Source organism: Onychomys torridus, chromosome 10 (assembly GCF_903995425.1).
Source record: "Onychomys torridus chromosome 10, mOncTor1.1, whole genome shotgun sequence".
NCBI lineage: Eukaryota > Metazoa > Chordata > Mammalia > Rodentia > Cricetidae > Onychomys > Onychomys torridus.
Window position 1 is genome coordinate 33313835 of NC_050452.1, and position 24004 is coordinate 33337838.

Below are 24004 nucleotides of genomic sequence, written 5' to 3' on the forward strand. Positions count from 1 at the left end.
TTTTCTTTTTGGTTTTTTTTTTTTTTTTTTTTTTGAGACAGGATTTCTCAGTGTTACCCTGGCTGTCCTGGAACTCACTCTGTAGACCAGTGTAGATGTAACCGTCTTGTTAAATAAGAAACACAGAACCAATTGCAGAGTTAAAAACCACGAGGTCAGAAGAAGAGCGGAAAACCTTACCCTTCACTGCTTCTGCTGTCCTTCCTCTCCGCCAGAGACCTACTTCTGTGTGTCCTGTCTATTTATAGACTTTCTGTTCTGTTTTCTCATTGGTTGTAAACCCAGCCACATGACCTCCTCGTCACTGCCTGTTTGTACAGACCTCCAGGTCTTCTATGGTTGGTTGAGATTAAAGGCATGTGTCTGCCATGCTGGCTGTGTCCTTGAACACACAGAGATCTACCTAGCTCTGTCTCCCAAGTGCTGGGATTAAAGGCATGCACCACCACCACCCAGCTTCTTCTCTGGCTTGCTCTGACCTCAAGGCAACTTTATTAACATACAAATAAAATCACATTTCAATACAAATAAAATATCACTATATTTCCCTTTTCTATTTTAATAAAAAGAAAAAAGGAAAAAGTTATAACTAATATAAGAAAAACTATATACAAAAGTACAATAACTATATATACCATATATACAAACAATAAATACCTAAACAATGTCTAGTCCATTTGCATTTGACAAATTCAGAGAAAATAATTCCATTATCTATCCTATTTTGGTAAGTTCAAAATGTACCTGATTCACTTTCTATCCTAACTTATATTGCTAACGGAACTGTCTTATAACGTCTTTCAAATTTATACACTTACAGCTCTTAGTGAGTTTTTCTGAAATCCTTAACGAAGATAATTATAACTATAACTAACTAATCTTCAACTCCTTAAGAGACCCAAGAAGGAAATAATATTACCTAATAAAAAATAAAAAACAGGAAGTGCATGCAAGCAGCTTCCAAAAAAAAATGTGAGTTGACAGAAACAGCCAGCTGCCTGGACAGTCGCCTGAGGTTTCTCCGCAGTGTTGGGGCATCATCTTCAGCCTATAGGCTTAGCGTATCTGACAGACTCATTTGTGAACTAGGATGTATACAAGGTCAACAGTTTGACCTCACATTTGGTGACCAGGCTGGCCTTGAACTCAGAAACCCACCTGCCTCTGCCTCCCAGGCATGTGCTACCACCTACTACTGCCTGGCATAAACTAAACTTTCTTATGGCCTGCTGGTGCATGTCTTTAATCCCAACATTCAAGAGGCAGAAGAAGGTACATCTCTATGAGTTTGAGACAAGCTTTATCTATGACAGTCAGGGCTGCAAAGAGAGACCCTGTCTGAAAGAAAAAAAAGAGCCATCATCATCATCATCATCATCATCATCATCATCATAATAATAATAATAAAAATAAATTAAACATTCTTGTATCTATTCATGTATAGAAAACATATAAATGGTGTGGCACTCTCCTCAGTTTCAAATGTCCACAAGAGACTTGGAACATCTCACCCAAGGACGATGAGGAGTTACTGTAATAAGCTGGTGGAGCTGAAACTAAGAGGCAATATAAGAAAGCTCTCCTGTTCTCTCTGCCCAAAGTCCAGGAATGACTTCTAAGGACCAAAGGTATTCCATACCCTCTTCTACTTAATTTACTTAATTATTTACTTAATTCAGTAGCTTTCTATTGCCTTAGGAGGGAGACTAAAATGCTCAACTTGACCTCCAGTGCCCCAAGGACCTGGCTCCCTTCCTCCGGCTTCCTCCGGCATCTTGCAGACCTTTCTTTTGGAATCACACGGACATTGTTTCAGCCTACGGTCTACTCTCCCATCTGCTACAAAGGATTTGCTAGAAGTCTATAGACAGTCCCTGAATCAAAGGACTAGTTGAGGGCAAAGAACTGAGAGGAGTTCCAGTGTTACAGGTGGGGAAGCATCAGAATGCCCACAATGGGAGATGTCACGCCCACCCCTGCATCATTCTACTAAAACCCTAAAGTTTCAGACAATGGCCACTGGACCTGGATGGCTTGGGCATGTGTCCATCCATCCTTTCACTATGTCGGGTGAAGAAAAGTCACCCTGATTTTTTTTTTTTTAAACAGTCTCTTGTATAACCCTGGTAAACCTGATCTTGATATTAGACTAGGTTGACCTCAAACTCAGAGAGATCTTTGTGTCTCTACCTCCCAAGTGCTGGGATTAAAAGCATGCCACTACACCCAGCCCCATAAAACTTTGTTATTTGTTTTTTTTCTTTTGAAGATTTTACTTTTATTTCATATGTATGAATGCTTTACCAGTATATAAATAACTGCACCACATGTGTGCATTGTCTGAGGAGGCCAGAAGAGGGCCACAGGTATCCTAGAAATGGAATTACAGGCAGTTGTGAAGTGCCCTGTGAGCGCTGGGAACTGAACCTGGGTCCTCTGCGAGCATAGCAAGTGCTCTTAGCCACTGAGCAATCTCTCCAGCCCCCTTACTTATCTGTTTACAATGTAGATACTGGCTCACAACCATCTATAATGAGATCTGGTGCCCTCTTCTGACCTGCAGGCCTGCATGCAGATAGAACACTATACATAACAAATAAATAAATCTAAAAAACAAAAAAAAAAAAAGAAAGAAAGAAAAGAAAAGAAAGAAAAAAAGTAAAAAAGTAGAGAGGTCTGCTGGTCAATGCCCAACAGCCCTGAGTTTATTTCACAGCCAGCTTATATACGGTTTTGAAGGACAGAGGTAGAACAATGCACAGCACAGGCATTCAGCCACTATCCATCCTGCCTTGCGTCAAGGAGCAGGCAGTTTCCTTTCTATCTCAATGTACCTCTGGCTGGCCTCATCAGCCTGCATCTAGCTAGACAGTATGTTTCCTCTTGTGGGCTAATCAGGACTTTCTCACAGCCTTGGGAGCAAACAAGCCTGAACTCTATTGACTCAGAATAGATTTCAGATTCAAACTGAGAAACTGAGTCAGTTATGGGCTCCCACACCTCCTGTGTAGAGCTTGAGTGAATAGGCAATAACTCCACAAAAGGAAATTGCAGATGCTCTCCAAAGGGAGGAAGAATGGCTGAAAGATAGCCCAAAAGTCAAATACACCCCTGAAACATTTGTTCCCGCTCCCCGGAATGCCCTGCTGTCCACTCAGGCTAGTTTTTCTTACTCAATGTCAGGTTCCAGTTCAACTGTCTCTCCACTGAAGAAAATCTCCCTTGCTTTCCTAGGGGATTGCCACTATCTATTCTGTTATTTCACAACACTACCTCAGAGCACTATTACTATGGCCACTTCATATTATTTATAAGGGGATATTATGGAGATGAACAGGCTGTGAGAACAGAGCTGGCATCTGATTGGTTCACTGTGCTGGACCTCCAGTCCCTTGTACAGTGCCTAGAAGAGCAGTCAACAAACATTCACTTGGTGGGAGAAAAAAACCAAGCCACGTTTTTCTCATTGAAAGCACAGTGAAATTTAAAAACAAATTTCAATTCAAACTCACACTTTATTACATGTATTTTTTTTTCCATTTAATCTTTTCAACACTGCGGGAAGAACCTTCTTTATATCGGGAAACTGACACATAGGACGAGAGACAATTGGTTTAAGCTCAAATGTCCGGTAAATGGCCCAGGAGAACTACAAACCCAGATCTGCCCAACCCCAAGTAAAACAAAACAGAATTATTACATAATACTGCCTTTCCGCATCCGTGAAGAGATAGCCCTTTCGTTGTAAAATCAGATTTCAAGCAAATTCACTTTCATGCCAATCTAGGCATGTCCCATAAAAATTAAATTTTTGAGTGCTCGCTTGGGCAGCACATAGACTAAAATTGGAACGATACAGAGAAGATTAGCATGGCCCCTGCGCAAGGATGACATGCAAATTCGTGAAGCCTTCCATATTTTTAAAAAAGGTGGAAGGAAAATAAAGATCCTACAAGCTGTAAAAATAAATAAATAAATAAATAAATTTTTGAAATAGTGGTGCAGAGATAGAAACTAAATTCAAAAACTCTAAGCAGATACAATGTGATAGAGAAGTTTTCATGCTTGCCATTGAAAACGTCTTGACCCCCTATCCAAGATAGGGTCTTTTTACGTAGTAGATCCTTTTGCCTCTGCCTCCCAAATTCTGGGATTATAGACATGTACCATATCACCAAGCCTTTTCTTTCTTCTTCTTCTTTTTAAAAACAAAAACAAAACCACAAAACTGTGTCTATCTTTTTGAGATGGATATCATTGTTGCCCACTGCTCTGGACAAGCTCTTGGGCTCAGGCCACCCTCCCTCCCCTGCCTCCAGGAGCTGAGATTACAGGTGCACATCGCTTCACCATGTGGATGTCTCTCTTCTGTCCTTCATGGTGAGTGGCTGCGAGCCTGGCGTGAGGCAGAGGAGACCTGTAAAGATGTTGAAGCAAGCAAGCAGTTCCCTAATAGGGACTATGAGAACCATTTCATCTCATCCGAAGAAGCTCTTCGTGTCCGTGTTTTTGCACACAAGGAAGGGAGATTGACAAGGCAACACTAAGCATGACCTCCATTCCCAGGATTTTGTAGAGAAGGGCTGGAAATAGAATTGGGGGGTGGGGTGTGTGTGCAAAGCACACAAAAGTGAGAGCACGAGTGCTCCGCGCAGAGCACGAGTCCTCCGCGCAGCACAGCGAGGGAGCTGCCTCGATGCCGGTGTGAGTGGGAGGGAAAACAAGCAGGGATCGGTTCCCCCTTTAATGCAGGGTGGAGTCCCCAAACTCGGTAAAGACAAGATCACAGACAGTGCCTATCTGACGCTCGCTCACGGTGGTGTTCCCTGGAAGTCTCATATTTGGGAGGTGATCGGTAAGATGTAAATACCAAGGCAAAGGAACCAAGTCGTCTGCTGCATGTTCCGGATACGTAACTCGTGCCTGCCTCGGGTGGCTTGCTGCAGTTAGCGCACAATGGGTTCCGCCAGCTCCTTGACCCTGGCAGAACACTGTGCTTTCAAAGCAGAGGGCTTGACTTTAAAGACGTCTGGGTCGTAGAACACAACATGCACGGAAGCCCTGGAATAGTAAAAGAAACCAATCTGAACTAAGGAGAACAAAAAGAGGAACTGATATTTCCCAAGCACGCCCCCACCTCCATGTTAAGCACTAGGGTATTATTGTCCAGTTGGGATTTAGTGGTCTCCATTATACAGGTGAGCAAATGAAGACTCAAAGACCCTATAAGCATCATCTAGAGCCTGCACACTGTCAGATTCCAAAGGCTTTGCTCTTTTCCACACACCCCCCCAATGTTGCCTCTTTTTGTTTTTTAACTTTAGATCAACCTTCCCCCGTTCTCCAGACCCCTAATCTTTCCTGCTCTACTTTAGCCTTAAATCACCATACCTTGTGGGTGGATTAGCTAGCTCCTGGACTCTGTCAGATACCCGAGAATGGGCAGCAGCATAAGACACAGGCCATCGGGCATCTCGGACAGGGAGATAATCTTCATGAACTGGTTTGGACTTGGCTAAGGTTATTGTTCGGCTAGTAGGTTTGGCAAGCAGGGCAGCAGGGGATATCTGTAGCAAAAAAAAACCGAGATGCAAATCTCCATCCCAGAATTCCCCATGCCTCCCAAGGTCTCCCTCTCATTCCTGGCCTACAATACTGTGATGGTGTGCACCCCCAGCTGACCTCCTCGCCTCCCCTCTTAGCCTGAGTGATCCGGTCTTCCCCTGATACCCACTGGAGCATGAACAGCTCTGAGTGACTTGTCTCCATCACCCCCACTTCTTCATCACAACACTCCACCAGGCCAGGACTTCCTAAAGCTAAGTTGGAACACACCACCCTCAGGTGCTAACTCCCTCTGAGGCACCCTCATTTTGCTGACAGTAGAGTAGGTTCCTCCCTATGTCTGCAGAGGCCCCATAAAATCTGAATGCCACCCCACTTTTCTAACCTTGTCTCTTCCTCCTCCCATCAGGGACACTGTGACTCGTGGCGGCCACACAAGGCATCCGTTCTGGCTCTTTCTGCCTCAGGACCTCTGTACTTAACTAGTTCTACTTGAGACGTCTTTCCTCATTCTTGGCTGAGATTATTTCCCTCATTCGTCTCTAAATCAGACCCCCATAAGGCCCTCAAGGAGGGCTTCCTGGACAGATGACCCTTTCTAATGGACCTTCTCTGCAGTACTTATACGTACTTAATTGTACTGTCTGTCTGTCTGTCTGTCTGTCTGACTGAGACAGTCTTATAAGCCCTGGTGCCTAGCTCATGCTATTCAACCCAACTCTGCCTCAAATCTGGGATCCTCCTGCCTCAGGCTTCTGAGCATAGAGAGAACACATTTGTGGGTCATTGTACCCGGCTCACTGAATCTTCCTTATAGTAATGTAGTAACTACAATGTAAACTCATTTGCCAGTTTTCCGTCTGCTTTTTTTCCATTACAATATGAACTGCTCAGGGGAGACTGTTTGCCAGTAGCTAGACCAGGTTCTAGTACCTAGTACCTAGTACCTAGTACCTAGTACCTAGTAGGTGCCATGAATAGATGGCGCTGACTATTCTCTTCTTGTCTTACTTTGAAAGGCATGTCTTCCACATTGTGTCTTTACTGTTACTTTATTGGTAGAATAAGAATGATGGTACCTAGCAGGCAGTCTCCACTGTGAAAAGTTCTTTGGAAAGAGCAGAGACTCACACCCAGCTCACTAACGTCAAAGTCCAGGTTCTTGGCCCTCAACTTTCCTGCCTTTCCCCCGTCCTACCTGTAGGCCTCCCTTCCCACGACAGACCACTCTCAAGACTATCTTTTCTGATGACTTTGGACTATGCCTTGTTGAGGCAAAAATAACATCTTAGGAGCAATCAGGAAGGCAGCCAATGAGTGAGTCAGGGATGGCTTACGGGACGGATGGGCAATTCACTCTTTTCTCTCTCATAGCATAGACCCTCTATCTTGATCCTCGGGTGGGCAAGGTCTACAATCCTGGGACTTGCAACAGCACTCAGGGTAGAGAAGGAGATCTTGGTTTCAATCTAGGAGAGAGAGAGAAAAAAAAAAACCCAGGATGTAAGTACCTGTCCTGTTCAGCAATACAAAATAGGGTCTGAGCTCAGAGCCACCAGGCTTCCCCACAACTCTGCAGAAAGGCTGGGATCCCACAGTCATCCTTCACAGTACCAGTTCCTATCTCACTCCAACTGGATTGTACATGTTCTCCAAGCCAGCGTTCCACGGGTTCAGGTTTTATAGGACAGACATGGGAGAGACAGCCAATGATGTGACATATTAACTCGGAAATAAGTGGAGATGCTGCTCCGTGGACTAAGAGAGTCAGCCAAGGTCTAGTGCGATGGCTCAGCAGGGAGCCATGCAATCCTGACAACCCGTGCTGAATCCCCAGAACCCACACCAACGTAGGAGAGAAATGGCTCTATGGGGTGGTCCTCTCACCTCCACGAATGTGCTGTGGCATGGTTGCATGTGCACAGGTGCACAGGCGCACAGACACAGATAAATAAAAAAGTAGATAGATGGATGGATGGATAGATAGATAGATAGATAGATAGATAGATAGATAGATGATAAAAATTTTAACAACAAAATACTAAGTCGGCCAAGAGAAGGTAGAGCTCTATCATGTGAGAACACCCAAAAGAGAAGACTTTTAACCCTTTGGGAAAAGGCGCTCTCAGCATCACAGATTGCCACATAAAGGACATTTACCTAAGTGGCTCTCTTCTAATTGGAACAAGTAAGAAAAGCAGTGGAAGCCAGGAGAAAGCAGAAACATGCACCTCTGCCAGGTAGCTAGCTAGATATTAGCAGGCTTGGAGGACTCTGGGGCAGGACCCCCTCCCTCATCATCGACAGGCTGTAAAATAAAGAACTACAAGGGTTGGCATTTGATTTAGGGGTGGGAGGATCGACCTGAGTCATGTTTCTGTCCCCGAAGAGACATATGCCCCGAACTATCCAAAATGCCATTAACAAATAACCCTCTAAACCTGACTCTGGGAGCCCTAAGCCTCAGGGGAGCCCTACCTAGCAAGAGTCTCTCTGATGATGAGTGAAGACAGACTATTACTGCTTCTTGAGAGAGTCAAGGAACACAGGCTTGCCTGTCACTTAGACTTGGACAATGCCTCTCAGAAAAAGCTGCTTATCTAAAGACTATAGAAAATAGTATAAATCCCACGTAAAATGTAGATGAGACAGTGGTCTCTTTGGACATTATCTACTCTTAGCCCTTGAAAACGCAGGGTTGTTTGTTTTTTTTTTTAAAGATTATTTTTTTCTGGAGCCCATTCCCTATGGTGGGATGCCTTGCTCAACCTTGATGCAGGGGAAGGGGCTTGGTCCTGCCTCAATTGAATGTACCAGGCTTTGCAGACTCCCCATGGGAGACCTTGCCCTTTTGGAGGAGGGGATGTGGGGAAGGGTAGGAGGGAGCACGATAAGAGGGGGATCTTGGTTGGTATGTAAAATGAATTAAAAATCTTAAAGAAAAAAAGATAATTTTTATTCTAGAATTATTTATTTTATGCATGTACTTATTTTACCTTCATGTATGTCTGTGTACCTCGTGTGTGCCTGGTGCCTGAGGAGGCCAGAAGAGGGTGTCAGATCCTCTGGAATTAGAATTATAGATGGTGGTGAGTCACCATGTGGGCAGTAAGAACTGAACCTGGATCGTCTGCAAGAACAATTACTGAGCCACCTCTCCAGCTCCAAAAGTGTAGTTTATTTAATAAGCTCATCTTGTCTCCCACACTATATTCTGTGTGTCTTGTTTGAGTTCTTAATTCAGAGATCACAGGGACCAGAGAACTAAAGGATCCTGATATTACCGCCACCAGATCTGGAAGTCATTTATCAGTACCTAAATTGTGAAAACTTGCTCAAATCGTGTTTATACTCTTTATATCACTGTTTACCGTTTATACTATTTGCATTTAAGTAATTACTTATACAAGAGCTTGCAGGTGGTGGGGCTGGGGAGCTGGTTCAGTGGTTAAAAGCACTTCATGATCTTATAGAGAACTAGGATTCCATTCCCAGACCCCACACGTGGTTCACAACCACTTGTAACTCCAGTTCTGGGATTTCTATTGTCCTTTTCTGACCTCTGCTGGCATCGGCCATGCCAGTGGTGTACATATAGACATGCAGGCAAAATACACATACATCTAAAATTAAATTTAAAAAAGAGTTTGAAGGGGGATATATCAATCAACGGCAGCAAAATAGGACTTTAATTGCAAGCAAAAAAAAAAAAAAAAAGTGAATTGGTTTCCGAGTTTGTTCTTGTGCTGTTCGGGTGATGATGACAGTGGTGAGCTGTTTCATGTGGGTCCAGTGATTTACTCCTTGCCTGGGCTGTTGTTCCCGCTCCCATTTCATTGACAGAAGCACCGGGGCCTTGGAGGTTCAGGAGTGGAAATTTATATGATCGGGAAATGGCAAAGCTGGGATTCAAACTGAGGATGGTGCGTGTCTCAACACCATGGAGAACTAATTAAGCATTTAAAGCATTCATTATGAATAAAGCTTTGTCTGCTGCAGGGCTCCAGGCGAATTGAAGGAATATGTCAGCCACTGCCTTTAATTAAGCCTTTCGATCAAAGGGGAATAAAACAATCGCCCAGTCAATTCTATAAAGTAACACAACCAAGAAGAGCCAAGCACAGTGGGTTCTGGGCTGTCTGTGGAAATGAAGAAGGCCCACAACAGCCAAAACCTTCGTGAAAATGCGAACAAAATTAGAGGTCTTACATTGTCCCATTTCAGTTTAGAATAAATGTTTATTCTATAACTAGAATAATCCAGGCAGTAGAGTAGTTACCTATGTAAGAATAGATAAATAGGTAATGGTAACCGATTTCAGAGTTCATAAATAGATCCAAGATAATTGAACAGAGGAAAGGGCTAATCAAATTGTATGAATATCTGTGTGGAACTAAAAGAGATCTCAATCTCTCCTTAACACATGCCAAAAAAAAAAAAAAAAAAGACTACTTCAAAGTAGATCATACTCATTTGATCATCTACTACAAATGTAAAAAATAGAAAGCTTCTAGAAGAAAATATAGGATATCTTATAAGTTAGGACCAAAATATTTCTCAGGAAACCAAAAAATATTCATCATAAAAGAAACAATTGGAGGGTTGAGGATTTAGCTCAGTGGTAGAGTGCTTGCATAGCAAGCGCAAGGCCCTGGGTTCAATCCTCAGCTCAAAAAAAAAAAAAAAAGAAAGAAAAAGAAAAAAGAAACAATTGGCAACGTAAACTTAATACAATTTAAAACTTTTTTTAAATAAAAATGCCATTGATAAAATTAAATCTGGACATGTTGGTTCACATCTATAATCCCAGCATTCAGAAAGCTGAGGCAGGAAGACCATCATTAGTTGAGGCTAGTCTGTGTTTCACAGCATGTTCTGGAACATTCTGGGTGCAGAATAAAGACTTTATCTCAAAACAAACAAACACACAAACAAACAAACAAAACAACCAAATCAAAACATATATTCACAAAAATGCCTGTACACAAATGCTCATAGCAAATTTATCTGTGGTAGTCCACATAGAAATACTTCAAATGGGGCTGGAGAGATGGCCCAGCAGTTAAGAGTACTGGCTGCTCTTCCAGAGGACCCAGGTTCAATTCCCAACATCCACATGGTGGCTCACAACTATATCCACAGCTCCAGGGGACCTGACACCCTCACACAGACAAACATTCAGACAAAAGACCAGTGCACATAAAATAATAAAAGTAAAAATCAATGACAGAAATATCTTAAATGCCCATCAAAGGTACACAATCAAATTATGATATAGTTACACAATGGAATGAAAACCACTTATCCAGGTTGGGGATTTAGCTCAGTGGTAGAGCGCTTGCCTAGCAAGCACAAGGCCCTGGGTTCAATCCTCAGCTTAAAAAAAAAAAAAGTAAGAAAGACAGAAAGAAAAACACTCATCAATAAGAAGGAACAATTTACTGGTATACTCAGTAGTACAGATGAATCTTTTATGTTGAGCAAACAAAGCCAAATTCTACAGGACAGATGTTGTATGATTCCATTTAGATCAAGGTCATGAGCAGGCAGAAATACTCTGTGGCAATAGGGATCTGAATCCTAATAACATGCAGGGAAAGGGGTGGGCTTGGAATTTCAAGGAAATAGGAGGAAACCCTATGGAACAATGGCAATGCTTTGTGTCTTTGGTTGGCTTTGTTTTCTTCTGAGACAGGCGCCCATCTTAGCTCTGGCTGGCCTCAGACTTGGGGCAAGGCAACCCTCTTGTCAAAGCCTCCCAAGTGCTGGGATGACAGGCATAAGCCATTGTTTCATAGCCTAAGTGTGGGATATTTATTGAATAGTCCTATGCATTTGTTAACTTATTAAATTGTACACTTAAGAACTAAGCACTTCATAGAAATTAAAATTCAAGAACTTCAAACCATAACCTCAAAAAAATAGTTTCATAATATAAAACAGGTGAATAGCCTTAATATGTAAATAAATTTTAAAGTCCATAAAAACGTACATACCAGTGGAAAACAGAGCCACCAATAGATACTTTTTATCAAAAAAAAAAAAAAAAAACAATACATGGTAAATACATGTGGAGAACTATTTGAACTTTAAGCATCAAAGAAATTAATAACATTAAATGAAATATTGTTTTGTTATACAATTAATATTTTGCAAAATAATATCTAATGTTGGTAGAAGTGCTGTGCAAAGGAGGCAAATAATGCAAGTGAATATGTAAATCAAAACCTGTGTCTGGGGAACATTCTAGAATTTTCTATAAACCACTCCAAAATGCAGTGATTTTATTTTCAAAAATTTTTTTGTTTTGATTTCTCAAGTCAGGGCTCCTCTGTTTAACAGCTCTGGCTGTCCTGAAACTCACTATGTAGACCAGGCTTGCCTCTAACTCACAGAGACCCACGTGCCTCTGCCTCCTGATTAAAGGCATGCACCACCACCGTCTGGCTACTTTCAGAATTTTTATTCTCAGAAAATAACCACAGAAAGCATGTGAGTGAAAATAAATAAAACCTTATGAATCAGGACAGCCAGTGGGACAGTGCTGTGTGAGATCTGCAGAATTCAAGTGCACAGGATTCCAGTCTCTTAAAAGCCAACAAGTGGATTTAAACTTTAAATCCAACTTGGTTTGTCTGGGTAGAAGTCATGAAGGAAGCTAAGTGGGCAGAGAACAGTGGATAGGTGCTAGGTGAGCCAGGAGACCAAACACTTGAGTTTTGTAGACTGGGACAAAGTTCCTGCAAGAAGGGACTCAGAATGACAACCAGTTAAAGGCTCCCTCTAGTTCATCCATCCAAAATGATGTCAGGTACCCGAGAGAGGAACTTGGCTTCCTTCAAGGGCAAGAGCTACTGTTACACTTGAGGTATATTTACAGTTAACTGTAGAGAATCGATAATAGAATTAATCATTAACCAATCACACAATTAATCATTTGTGTTGAGCATGTATGCAATAACAATGTAATTTGATCATGGATCATAGGGCAAATAAAGTACTACAGTATCAGTCTTACATTTTCTGATTTCTATAATAGTTTTTAAAGGTTTATTTATTATGTATACAGTGTTCTGCCTGCATGTGTCCTTGCAGACCAGAAGAGGGCGCCAGATCTCATTACAGATGGTTGTGAGCCACCATGTGGTTGCTGGGAATCGAACTCAGGACCTCTGGAAGAGCAGTTGGTGCTCTTAATCATTGAGCCATCTCTCCAGCCCTTGATAATATTTTTATAGTTTATAGAAGAAGTCATTGTGTTGGGAATTAACAAAAAAGAATTTTGGGGGTGAGTAGATCCATAGTTTACTCTCAGAAGTTATTCAGAAAGCCCTATACATAGATGCACATAGCACATGCAGAAGAAAGAAATTAAAGGAATAAAATGATAATTTCATAATTTGTAGCAAGTTTTAAACTATTAATATAAAAACTATGTGTGTAATTAAGCATGCATATTTAAGAGAATTTGGTCTATTCCATGTATCACTGAGGAACTGAGTTAGAAGTGTGACATTAAATAAAAATTTTGTGTTTATTCTTAGAACATACATTTATTTATTTATTTATTTATTTATTGGTTTTTCGAGACAGGGTCTCTCTGTGGAACTCACTTGGTAGCCCAGGCTGGTCTCGAACTCACAGAGATCGCCTAGCTCTGCCTCTCGAGTGCTGGGATTAAAGGCGTGCACCACCACCACCCGGCAGAACATTTATTTTTAAAAATTACATTTGGACCTGGAGAGATAGCTCAGAACCTGGGTTCAATTTCTGGCATCCACAGGGTGGCTTATAACTCCAGGCCCAGGGGATCTGATGTCCTCATCCCTGTGTAGTAGGCATGAAAGCAGTGTGCAGACGTACATGTATGCAAGACACCCATGCACATAAATTAATTAATTAATTAATTAATTAATTAATTAATTAATTGAAAAAGCATTTGCACCTTATTTGTAAGTTTAATGTATTAAATTTTAAGATAGTGATCTACTATTTCAGGTTTGATTGCTAATGTAGATCACTTACAAAGAAATCAAATAGAATAAACTTATAAATACAGTTTAATATTGTTTGAAGGGGTTGGGGATTTAGCTCAGTGGTTGAGTGCTTGCCTAGCAAGCACAAGGCCCTGGGTTCAATCCTCAACTCAAAAAAAAAATTGTTTGAAGGGCTTTGTTAACTAAATTTGGAAGCAATCAAATGTAAGTCAGGATCTTTAGATTTTATTTAAAAACAAATAGGACTGTATATAAAATACTAGAACTTGAAAAGTCAGGATCAAAGTCCAAGAAAATTGATTTTGAAATTTGAAATTTAGATAATGGAACTACTTATTAGTATCCATGTTCCAGAATACCAAAGGATTCACATCAGCTGGTGTAGCAGGGTTTTGTCAAGTTCCTATAGATTGACACTTCTCTCATTAAAAGACTGGGTTTGTGTCCCTACCCTCTTGAATCTGACCAGACAGTAACTGTATCAACCAACAGAGCACAACTGAAGTAAATGTTCATTCCAAACCCTACCCATTTTTTTAAAATGCAGTTTCTGCCTAGTCTCTTGGAATGTTCCCCCTTCAACCTCCCATTTTAGGGTACTCCTCCAAGCATGGCAGCCATGGCCTAGAGGTCTACACCACATGGAGGGTCCTGTGAAGGTTCTCCTGTCATTAACAGCTGAGTCTAGCCTGGTCACCCCAGCCTAGGCACTTCACATTGGTGCAGTTATGGACTGAATATTTGTGCCCCTTCATATACTGAAGCCTGATTCCCAAGTGCATTAGATGTGCTCATCTGCTAGAGTTGGGTATTGAATGTTTCCCCACAGGTCCAAGTGTGTTTGAACAGTTGGCCCCAGCTGATGGTCCTCTTCTGTAGCTTACATGCTGGGGCCTCACTGGAGGAATCAGGAAGCTTCAGACAGGCTGATAGATTATAATCTGGCCCTGGTTTCAGCCTGAGTTCCTGCTCTGCTTCCTACAAGCCAACAAGCTATGACTAGGCCTCCTCACACTCTGGCTTCCACGACCGTGTGCCACCCTGCTTTCCCCATAATGATGGATTGTAACTCCTCATACTATGAACCAAAATAAATCCCTTTTCTCTCAAGTTGCCTCTTGTCAGGTATTTGGGTTCAGGGAAGAGAAAAATAACTCTTATCTGTAACGTTGTCTGTAATCAAGAAATCGGCTTCAACAAGAACAGAATCTATTGGGTTCTTAATCTTGGGTTTTGCAGCTTCCAAGGATACACATGCGTCCTCTGTTGAAGCCACCCAATTCTGTGGCATTAGGTTACAGCAGCCTGTCCTGACTAGGGTATGAAGGAGCCTCCAGATGATTTTAGCTCCCCACCATAGCAGACACCCAGGTAAGTAGAGATTCCCAGCTAAGCCTTGACACGGAACAGAGACAAGTCACCCCTTTCTCCTTGTCACAGTTTCTGCCTCATAAAATCCTTGAGTGTGGTAAAGTGGTAGTTACTTCACCCCATCAGGTTTATGAGTTGGCATGAAGCAATAGACAATCAGAGCAGAGCTCTAAGCTTCTTTATATCAGTTCTAATGTTGGTTTTAGAACTTACTTTGGTGGCATTTAGAGTCACAGGCATTAAGGCGTCCATTATTAGCGGTACTTAAAAAAAACCAACAACCAGTAGTAGCCCATGGCATGCAATAGCAAAACAAACCAGAGCTTGGGATGAACAACAGTGGATGCCAAGAACACACCGATGAAATCAGGAGGGACAGTGGAATGGGCTGTCTGCTGGTAAGGATGCTGCACAACTTGACAGAAAACAAAACGACCCACTCAGGTTGTGAAATTTCCAGTTTCAAACCCAGATAAAGGACCAGAAATAACTTCCATCAAGAGAAACTGTAGCGGGTAGCCATTCCAGCCTTGGCCTGGAAGTTCCAACCCCCAATGAGGCTTCGGTAATGGTCACGCCCACAAGGCAGGGCTGGAGGGGGACACTGAAGACCCAGGATGGAGAGGAGAAGTCTCTCTTGGTGCCCAGACCCTCGATGCTGGAGGTAGACCGAGCAGAGTTCTCCAGAGAACACTGCCGGACTGCGCCATCCCTTTTCCAGACCCTGCAACCTATCCCTTCATTTGTAAGCTACCCCACAAAATAAACCTACCTTTTAACTACATGGAATGGCCTTAATAATTTCACCAATATCTGGCGCCCAATGTGGGGCAAATTCCAAAGGCCTGGGTGGCTCCCACCTTCAGCCTCCTCCCCTGCTGGCGGGTACCTAAACCCTCCTGCAAAGTTCCATTTAACCAGGGAACACCTACACAGCTACATTCCTGAAAAAGGGAGCAGCTAGTCTGGTCTCAGTTCCCTAGCTTAGCCCCCTGGTTAGAATATATTAAATTAGATATTCTATCTAAGATATACCTTAATATATATCTTAGATAGAATATATTAAATATTAGACTCAGGTTCTTTAGGATACGACACCTTTTGGAATGATCTTTGTAACATGCCACCTACCCACGCTCTAGACTTCCCTGGATTTTAGTATGTGTTTTTTGCTTGATATTGTTTGCATTGATTGTAGTTCCAACTTATCTAGGTCATTATCCCTCATTATTCCTGGACAATATTTGATAACCATTTATTTGTATATAGTCTTGTATTAGGTTAGAACCTTCTTATTTAGACAAAAGGGGGAGATGTAGTGGGTAGCCATTCCAGCCTTGGCCTGGAAGTTCTAACCTCCACTGAGGCTTCGGTAATGGTCACGCCTACAAGGCGGGGCTGAGGGAGGAAGCTGAAGACCCAGAATCAAGAGGAGAGGCCTCTCTTGGTTCCAGGACCTTGGATGCTGGAGGTTGACCAAGCAGAGTTCTCCAGAGAACACCGCCAGACTGTGCCATCCCTTTCTCAGACCCTACAACCTATCCCTTCATTTGCAAGCTACCCTACAAAATAAACCTCCCTTTTAACTACGTGGAGTGGCCTTAATAATTTCACCAATAAGAAACCTTTATCCTCTGTTGTCACAGGGCTGGATGGTGTGAAAACCAAAAGCTAATTCTGTTGGCTGGGTGGGTTACAATAAAAATTGAATTGTCAAGTTTGTCCAGTCACTGATGTTAAAATTAGGTCAACACTTGGGACACAGTGGGAGAGAATTGGGATGCTGATGTATGGGCAGGCTCTAGTGAAATGGTGGACCCTAAACCCTGAAATTTCCAGTAAAGTGGGGTACTCTAAACCCTTAAATACTACTTTCCTTGCTAGTTCTTCCACCTCCACACCCCTGATACCTCCTGAGGAACTTCCCACTTATGCCTATGGCCTCTCCACTGTGTACCAGTCTGCCATAGACTTCATCTGATCCCGGAATTATTCTAGGGCTAATGCATGTAATAAATCCCTTGTTCTATATCACACATGGTTCTACTTCTTGGACCTACTCCTGACACAGCAGGCAAAATTGATTTTGTAAGAGGGGGAAACCCACCAAGAAAAATAGAGAAGGAGCTGTGGTTTGAAAGCGAACCGTCTCCCATCGTGTCATATGTTCGAACACTTGGTCTCCAGTGGGCATTGCTATCTTAGAGGACTGGATAATCATTAGGAAGTGGAGCCTCATTGGAGGAAATGGGTCACTGGGCTTTGAAGTATAGCCTGGCCACACTTCCTGTCTGCTTTCTGTGTCCTGTTCTGTCGGTATGTGAGGAGTCTGGCCTCCTCCCTCGGTGGAGCCACCAGTGGCCACGCCTTCCCCTCCACAGTGGACTATATGCTTCAAACCGTGAGCCCGAGCTAACCCTTCTCCCTCAAGCTGCTATGTACTTCGCCACACAAGAAGCAACCCGCACTGAGAGTGTCGCATGATAGTCAGTCGCCACTTACGCTTTTTGGAGGAACGTAGTTGGGATCCGTGCCTTTGGCTACGGAGAGCTGCAGAATCCGGGCAGAGGGAGGAGAGAAACGCAGAGTTCCTGGTGGAGGTAAGTCCTCGCTGAGGGGGTGATATGCAAATGGAAACAAAATACGAACAGTTCACTGCTACAGCCAACTGCATCCTACTCACACCCTCTGAAAGCAGGGACATCTTTTCTCACGCCTGTGAGTGTTGCTATTTCTTGTTAATCCACAGGAGGAGATACATCTTAGATGGCAGAGTGTGTAAATACGCTTGTATATACAAAACAAAACTATCAAGACACCGCTTCTATGCCATATATTCTGATCTAATTTTTTAAAAGTTTGATTTAACTAGAAAAAAAAAAAAACAACCTAGAACTATATGTTCCATTTTGGATGGGTTCTGACCTGTGGTCTGAAAAATATCTCACTGCCTACCAAAACCTCATTCATATTAGTTCCTGAAATAATTAGTTCCCTCAGTCATCACCAAGGATGCTCTGTGGACCATTCTCTTTTGTAGTGTGAGATAATCCTTAACTATCAGTCACTTGACCAGTTATCATCAGCTATATACCATATACTTCTCTCTCTGATCAAAAACCTACCAGTCAATCAACCAATCTACAAATTTAGCATGGAAAAGGGTTTTCTCAATAAGTGATGACTTTCTTAAGGATGGAGAGCTATAGGTTTTGTTATCACTATGAAGATACAATTAACATACATAAAACTTACCCTTTCAAAGTATACAACTAAGTAGATTAATGTGAGAGTATTTTCATCAACCCAAAAAAGCAAAATCCATAGGATTATACAAAGGACCCAGAATAATCTAAAATGATCATGACTATGAACAACAAAGTTCAAAGGCAGTTTAAGATTTCAAAATCTACTAAAAAGCTGTAATAATCATGATTGTGTATTATTTCGTAATGACAAGCATTTAGTACATGGAGTAGGACAGGCAATTTAGAAATAAAAGTTTGCACTTATAGTCAGTTGGTTTTTGACAAGGATGTGAATTGTTGCATGTATGTTTGGATTTAATTTGCTGGCACTCTGGTGTGGACAAATGTATACATGAATATGCATATTTGCAGGAGTGAGTGGTTGGTAGCTTTTACGTTTTGTGATGGATTTTTTCTGAGTGCTGTAGATTACAAGCAGGAGCCATCATACCAGGCCTTTTATTGTCTGATAGTGAGAAAGTTTACTGTGAATTTCTGACCCAGCATTCCCAGTCAAACATCATAATAGCTGATGATGAGCCTCTGACCACCCGCATGTGCTGCACTTAGTCAACAGTTGTATCCACTGTGTTTGGGACATAAACAGCCTTTTCACTCAGACTATTTACAAACTGGAGCTGGAGCTACAGTGTTGCAACACTTAAGCGAGCTAGATCAGGATTTCTGGGGAGTTTAAGGTACTCTACCTGTCCAGCAGACACTGCGTTTTGAATCTGTTGGGTCTTGCCAGCCTCTGGATCCTTTTCGAAGGCCGGGTAAACAGCGCGGGAGGGGGGATCTCCCAAATTACAGACTGCCTTCCACAGCTGTAGTAATATTGAGCCCTGCAAATCACAGAAGAGGAAAGAAATCAGTGACACAGGAATTCAGATCGTGACAGTATTTTCCAGCTTTGGTTCCCAGGCCTAGGAAGCAGGCAGAAAGCTTATGTATATGCTACTGGGCTGTTTTCCACACTGGGAGAAGTGAGTTGCTTTAGAAACGGTTACAGCTTAAGTTTTCAGTTTGTTTCTATTATCTTACTCTAAGACAGGTAGTTAACTTTACTGAACCATTTGTGTCTTCCCAACAGATGAAAAGGTCCACTATTGAAAGGAGAAGATTAGCTGTTCTGAAGGCCAAGTTCTTCTAGGAGTGATGGTGCACACCTGTAATCCTGTGCTCAGGAGGCTGAGGCAGGAGAGGAGTCCTTTTGAGACCAGTCTGAGCAAGATAAAACACACAAACATGCTGGGGGATGTCTTTCTGTATGCTGTGAATATATGTTGTTCTCACTGGTTAATAAATAAGCTGCTTTGGCCTATGGCAAGGCAGCTTAGAGGCAGGCGGGAAATCCAAGAGAGAGACAGGAAGGAGAAAAGAGAGATGGGGGAGACACCAGCCTGCCGCCCAAGGAGCAACATGCCAGCAGACCGGTAAAGCCACGGAACACGTGGCAAAACACAGATTAATTGAAATGGGTTAATTTAAGATATAAGAGCTAACTAGCAAGAGGCTTGCCATAGACCATACAGTTTGTAAATAATATTAAGTCTCTGAGGGATTATTTTATAAGTGGCTGTGGGACTGCGGGGTCCGGGTGGGACCTGAGAAACTTTTGACTACACAAATACCCCATCTCAAAAAAGGAAGGAAGAAATGAAGGGAAAAGGAAGGAAGGAGAGTGGGAGGGCGGAAAAGCAGGCAGGCAGGCAGGCAAGTTCACTGGCTGGATTGCTGGGCGAGTATCCTGGCCCCATGTCGCCGTGTCAACCCTACAGTGGTGGTGTCCACATGGTATGGAGCAAGGCTGAGATCGATGTCTGTGGACCTGAATGCAATCCCTTACTTCAGATGGACATACCTGCTGTGCCCAATGAAAGAGAAAAGGTCAAATTTACAGCATACACCGATGCCACACTGCCCATGTTTCAGAGCTCTCTGTCATGGAACAGCATGAAGACATTGTGTGGTTGTGCCACATGCTAACTGAAACAGTGAAGGATACTGGGCTTATTATCCCTCTTGCCCCTATAGAATGAGACGTTCATGACTCTCAAGAGAAGATGCAAATGGAAGAAGGGACAGGCTCCGCCACCAAGAGAGAATTTGCCAAGATGAAGTTAAAGAGACCTGCCTCTGCCTCCCAATGCCTAGATTAAAGGCATCTGCCACCATACCTGGCTTATACCAGATAATTTAATGGTGCACAAATGTGGCAGCTCGTAAAGAGAGTAGATTGAGAAGGTCTGGGGCTAAAAAAAAGATTAAGCTTTCCTTTTCCTCCCCTCCAATCCATCCCAGGTAAATATGTTCTCTTCCACTTGGACCTGCAGAAGGGCAAGGGGTTTCCTGTTATTTCCCCTTGACTGTGTCGCTAGTAAGTGGCAGACCCTCCAAACTCAGTCATTACCTCTTTTCTAGCTGTTGTCCCTGCAACGCTTTTCTCAATATGCTTGCCAAACTACGCTTGGTGGTATTAGGATGTTACACAAACAGGATGGAAAATGCCAGTAAACACAACAAGGTCATTCACGCGTCTTTGGCAGAGACGATGAAATGAACAATGTACACCTGACGTTCTCTTGTTCAGACAAATGAGGTCACTTCAAGGATTCTGAAAAACTGTTTAAAAAACTTTAAAAAGCAAACAAATGCATCAGTGAGTAGAGCCTGCACAGATGCGATTCTGAAACAAAAGTCCAATTCAACCAACATTAGATTAGGAAGGAATCCCGGGGTGCTGGAGGGTTTTATGTGGGAACCCCCAACCTGGGAATCCAGTGAGCCCGAGATAAGGAGAGAGAGAGAAAACTTTCTGAGGCCTTAATCACAGGAAACAAGCCCTTAGAAGAGGGCACTTGTAGGGAAGGACACCCAGGAGGAAATCACAAAGGCTGTTGAGAGGGCCTGACAAGGCAGACCGGATGGAAACATGGACAGAAAAAATCCAAGCCCCACTGAGAACTGAGAGGAAGGGCGTGGCCAGTCTTCTGAGGGAATCTGAACGGATTTCCCAGACCCCTGGAACTTCTAAAATGTCTCCCATAAAAACAGTCTGGATGTATGTTTGCCTGGGAAAGACTATTTCTCCAGCTCAGCACTACTTACCTGTTTGTAGTTCTTTGTGAAGGTTTGAGATCTTTTAGCGTGTCTATTATTTCGTCCTTGAGAGGCCAAGAATTTGAAACAGAGCAAGGAGGGGTATACGGAAGGGTTTGGAGGGAGGAAACAGAAAGGGAAATGATGTAATTATATTATAATCTCAAAAAGATAAAAGAAGTTTGTTTGTTTGCTTAATTGAAGGCCCTGGCTTGAAATACTAAGGGCTTCTGTAAGAATTCCTGAAAGATAGTTTGGAAAGATGTTTTCTTAACTATAAAAAAAAGTGATAGAACCCTTGCTTAAAAATGTGTGAGGCCCCGAGTTTAATCCCCAGCATGGGGGTCAGTGGAGCAAACCAAACAAGCAAAACCCTAAAACTTTAGTTTTATCATTGTTTTATGTATATAAGTGTTTTTCCTTCATTTGTGAACGTATACCATGCATATGTCTGGTGCCCACAGAGGTCAGAAGGGCCTGTAGGGTAACCCTGGAACCTAGTTTAGAATGGTTGTGCGTTCCTTTATGAGTGCTGGGAACTGAACCCAGGTCTTCTGCCAGAGCAGCAAGTGCTCTTAAGCACAAGGCCACCTCTCCAGCCCTTTAAGGATAAGGTAAGATTCATTTGTTGTGCAAGCATGAGGACCTGAGTTTGGATCCTGTACCCACATAAGAAGGCAGAGACAGTCATCCACCCTGCCTATTATCCCAGTGTGGGGCAGAGACAGGAGGATCTCTGGGGCTTGCTGGCCACCAGCCTAATACCAGGTTTAGTAACAGACTCAGTTTCACAGTGATAAAGTGGAAAGTGATAGAGCAGGATGCCTGAGGTCCTCCTCTGGTCTCTGCGCGCGCGCGCGCACACACACACTTTAAAATTCCCTTAATTTAAAAAAAAAAAAAGCCCACATAGGTCAAAGCATTAGGAAATCGGATACAAATCTTCAAGGTTACTCTTAGAACTGATCTTGTTCCAGAAAAACTTGCTGGTGGTATTGTTAGGAATAAGTCTGGGGTTGTAAAGACAGACCACCATTCCCACTGAATTACTAGTTACTCTTGATCAAGAGGGTGTGCCCAGGGAGAGCGAACACCGAGGCAGGCAGTGCAGTTGGTTTTCAGTCTAAGGTGGTGGCTGTGTCTTTGCCCTATGGCTGGGGTCCGGCTTCACAGTCTCATTCAGTTGGCTAGTCTGAAAAGAGCTGACGCACAGGAAATGGGGGAAAGGAGTCACTTCGAGTAAACTCGGGTTTTACTAGGCGGAGAGCATTAAAACATTTGCAAGTATTACGAGGTGGGAAAGACAAAAAGATCTTAATTCCTTGCCTTAAATACAAGTTTTACAGTACTTTGTAGAAAAGATTCATATTTGCTATTTCTTACAGTATGAGACAGGAAACCACACCAAACTGTGGGGGGTTGAATATGATTGGCTCCCATAATCTCACAGGGAGTGATATTATTAGGAGGTGCAGGTTTGTTGGAGTGGATGTGGCATTATTGGAGGAAGTGTGTCACTGTGGAGCGGGCTTTGAGGTTTCCTATGCTCAGGATATTACCCAGTGTCTCAGTTGACTTCCTGTTGCCTGCAAGACGTAGGACTTGGCTCCTTCTCCAGAACAATATCTGCCTGCACGCCACCACATTCCAGGCCATGATGATAATGGACTGAACCTCTAAAACTGAATGCGAGCCCCCCAATTAAATGTTTTCTTTTCTAAGAGTTGCCTTGGTCATGGTGTCTCTTCACAGCAATAGAAACTCTAACTAAGATAGACGTTGGTACTTCTATCTTGGTGGGGTATTGGTGTGATGAGCCTGATCATGTTTTTGTTAGGAGGAATTTGGACTTTGGTACTTGGGATTAGGAAAGCAGTGGAATGCTTTAAGTGCTGTCTAAGAAGCCAAATGAGCATAAGCATGGAAGACAGTGGTGTTGAGTGTAATTTGATGAACTGTGGGGGGCTTTCTCGAGAGGTTACAGAGGAGAATTTTTTTTTTTTTGAGCTGAGGATTGAACCCAGGGCCTTGCACTTGCTAGGCAAGCGCTCTAGCACTGAGCTAAATCCCCAACCCCGAGGAGAAGCCTTTTAGTATGTTACTGAGAGATCATTCTTGTGATATTTTGGTGAAGAAAGTGGCTGCTTTTTGCCCTTGTCTGAAGAGTCTGCCTGAAGCTAGCATGAAAAGTTTTGGATCAATTCCGTTGCCAGAAGAAATCTCAAAACAACCTAGTATAGACTCTGTCATGTTGTTATTATTGGTAACTCTAATGAAGATTCTCAATGAAAAGGAGCAAGCAGAGCAGGGTAAATTACAAAGTGCAAAGTTTGAGGAGAGAAAGGGCACCAGGAAGTAGAATGGAGTAAGTTCTGTGAGCTTGGATTCCAGGTTCAACAGTTTATAGTTGTGAGAGAGCTGGGCTCTCAGTTCATTTTCCTCATGGAGCCCTGTGAAGCAACCTGATGTCATGTCAGCACCAACCTGTTAGGGACATAGTGTCGGGAGACCAGCTTGGGCTGAGCAAGGTCCTCAAGTCTCTTGGTCAGCTGAGCCTTCAAAGCAGTCTCAGAAATAGGGCGGATAGGATCTTGATTTCCCCAAAACAATCTTCTGTTAATGAAGTAGAAAAGTAAAACATGGTTTTAAATAAAATCCTGCTGATAAACACCTCAAAGGTGGCTCAACATCTATATGGATGTTTTATAAATGTGTTGTACA

The 24004-nt window shown here is 42.7% G+C and overlaps 1 protein-coding gene and 1 non-coding gene across 2 annotated transcripts in view; one reads left to right on the forward strand and one right to left on the reverse strand.

The window, feature by feature from the left end:
- The first annotated feature begins 3815 nt into the window (after positions 1 to 3815).
- LOC118592680 lies at positions 3816 to 3922 on the forward strand. Its single transcript, XR_004946134.1, has one exon. It is a non-coding gene; the product is annotated as a U6 spliceosomal RNA (small nuclear RNA).
- Positions 3923 to 4178: 256 nt separating this feature from the next.
- The window catches only part of Thegl (theg spermatid protein like), a 48918-nt gene continuing 29092 nt past the window's right edge, over positions 4179 to 24004 (reverse strand). Inside the window, exons 4-9 of the mRNA XM_036200921.1 lie at positions 23768 to 23896; positions 18889 to 19026; positions 17436 to 17544; positions 6903 to 7034; positions 5392 to 5567; positions 4179 to 5061 (exon numbers count right to left, since the gene is read on the reverse strand). Coding sequence (XP_036056814.1) covers positions 4947 to 5061; positions 5392 to 5567; positions 6903 to 7034; positions 17436 to 17544; positions 18889 to 19026; positions 23768 to 23896 — 799 coding nt within the window. The 3' untranslated portion in view covers positions 4179 to 4946. The remainder of the gene's footprint in view (positions 5062 to 5391; positions 5568 to 6902; positions 7035 to 17435; positions 17545 to 18888; positions 19027 to 23767; positions 23897 to 24004) is intronic.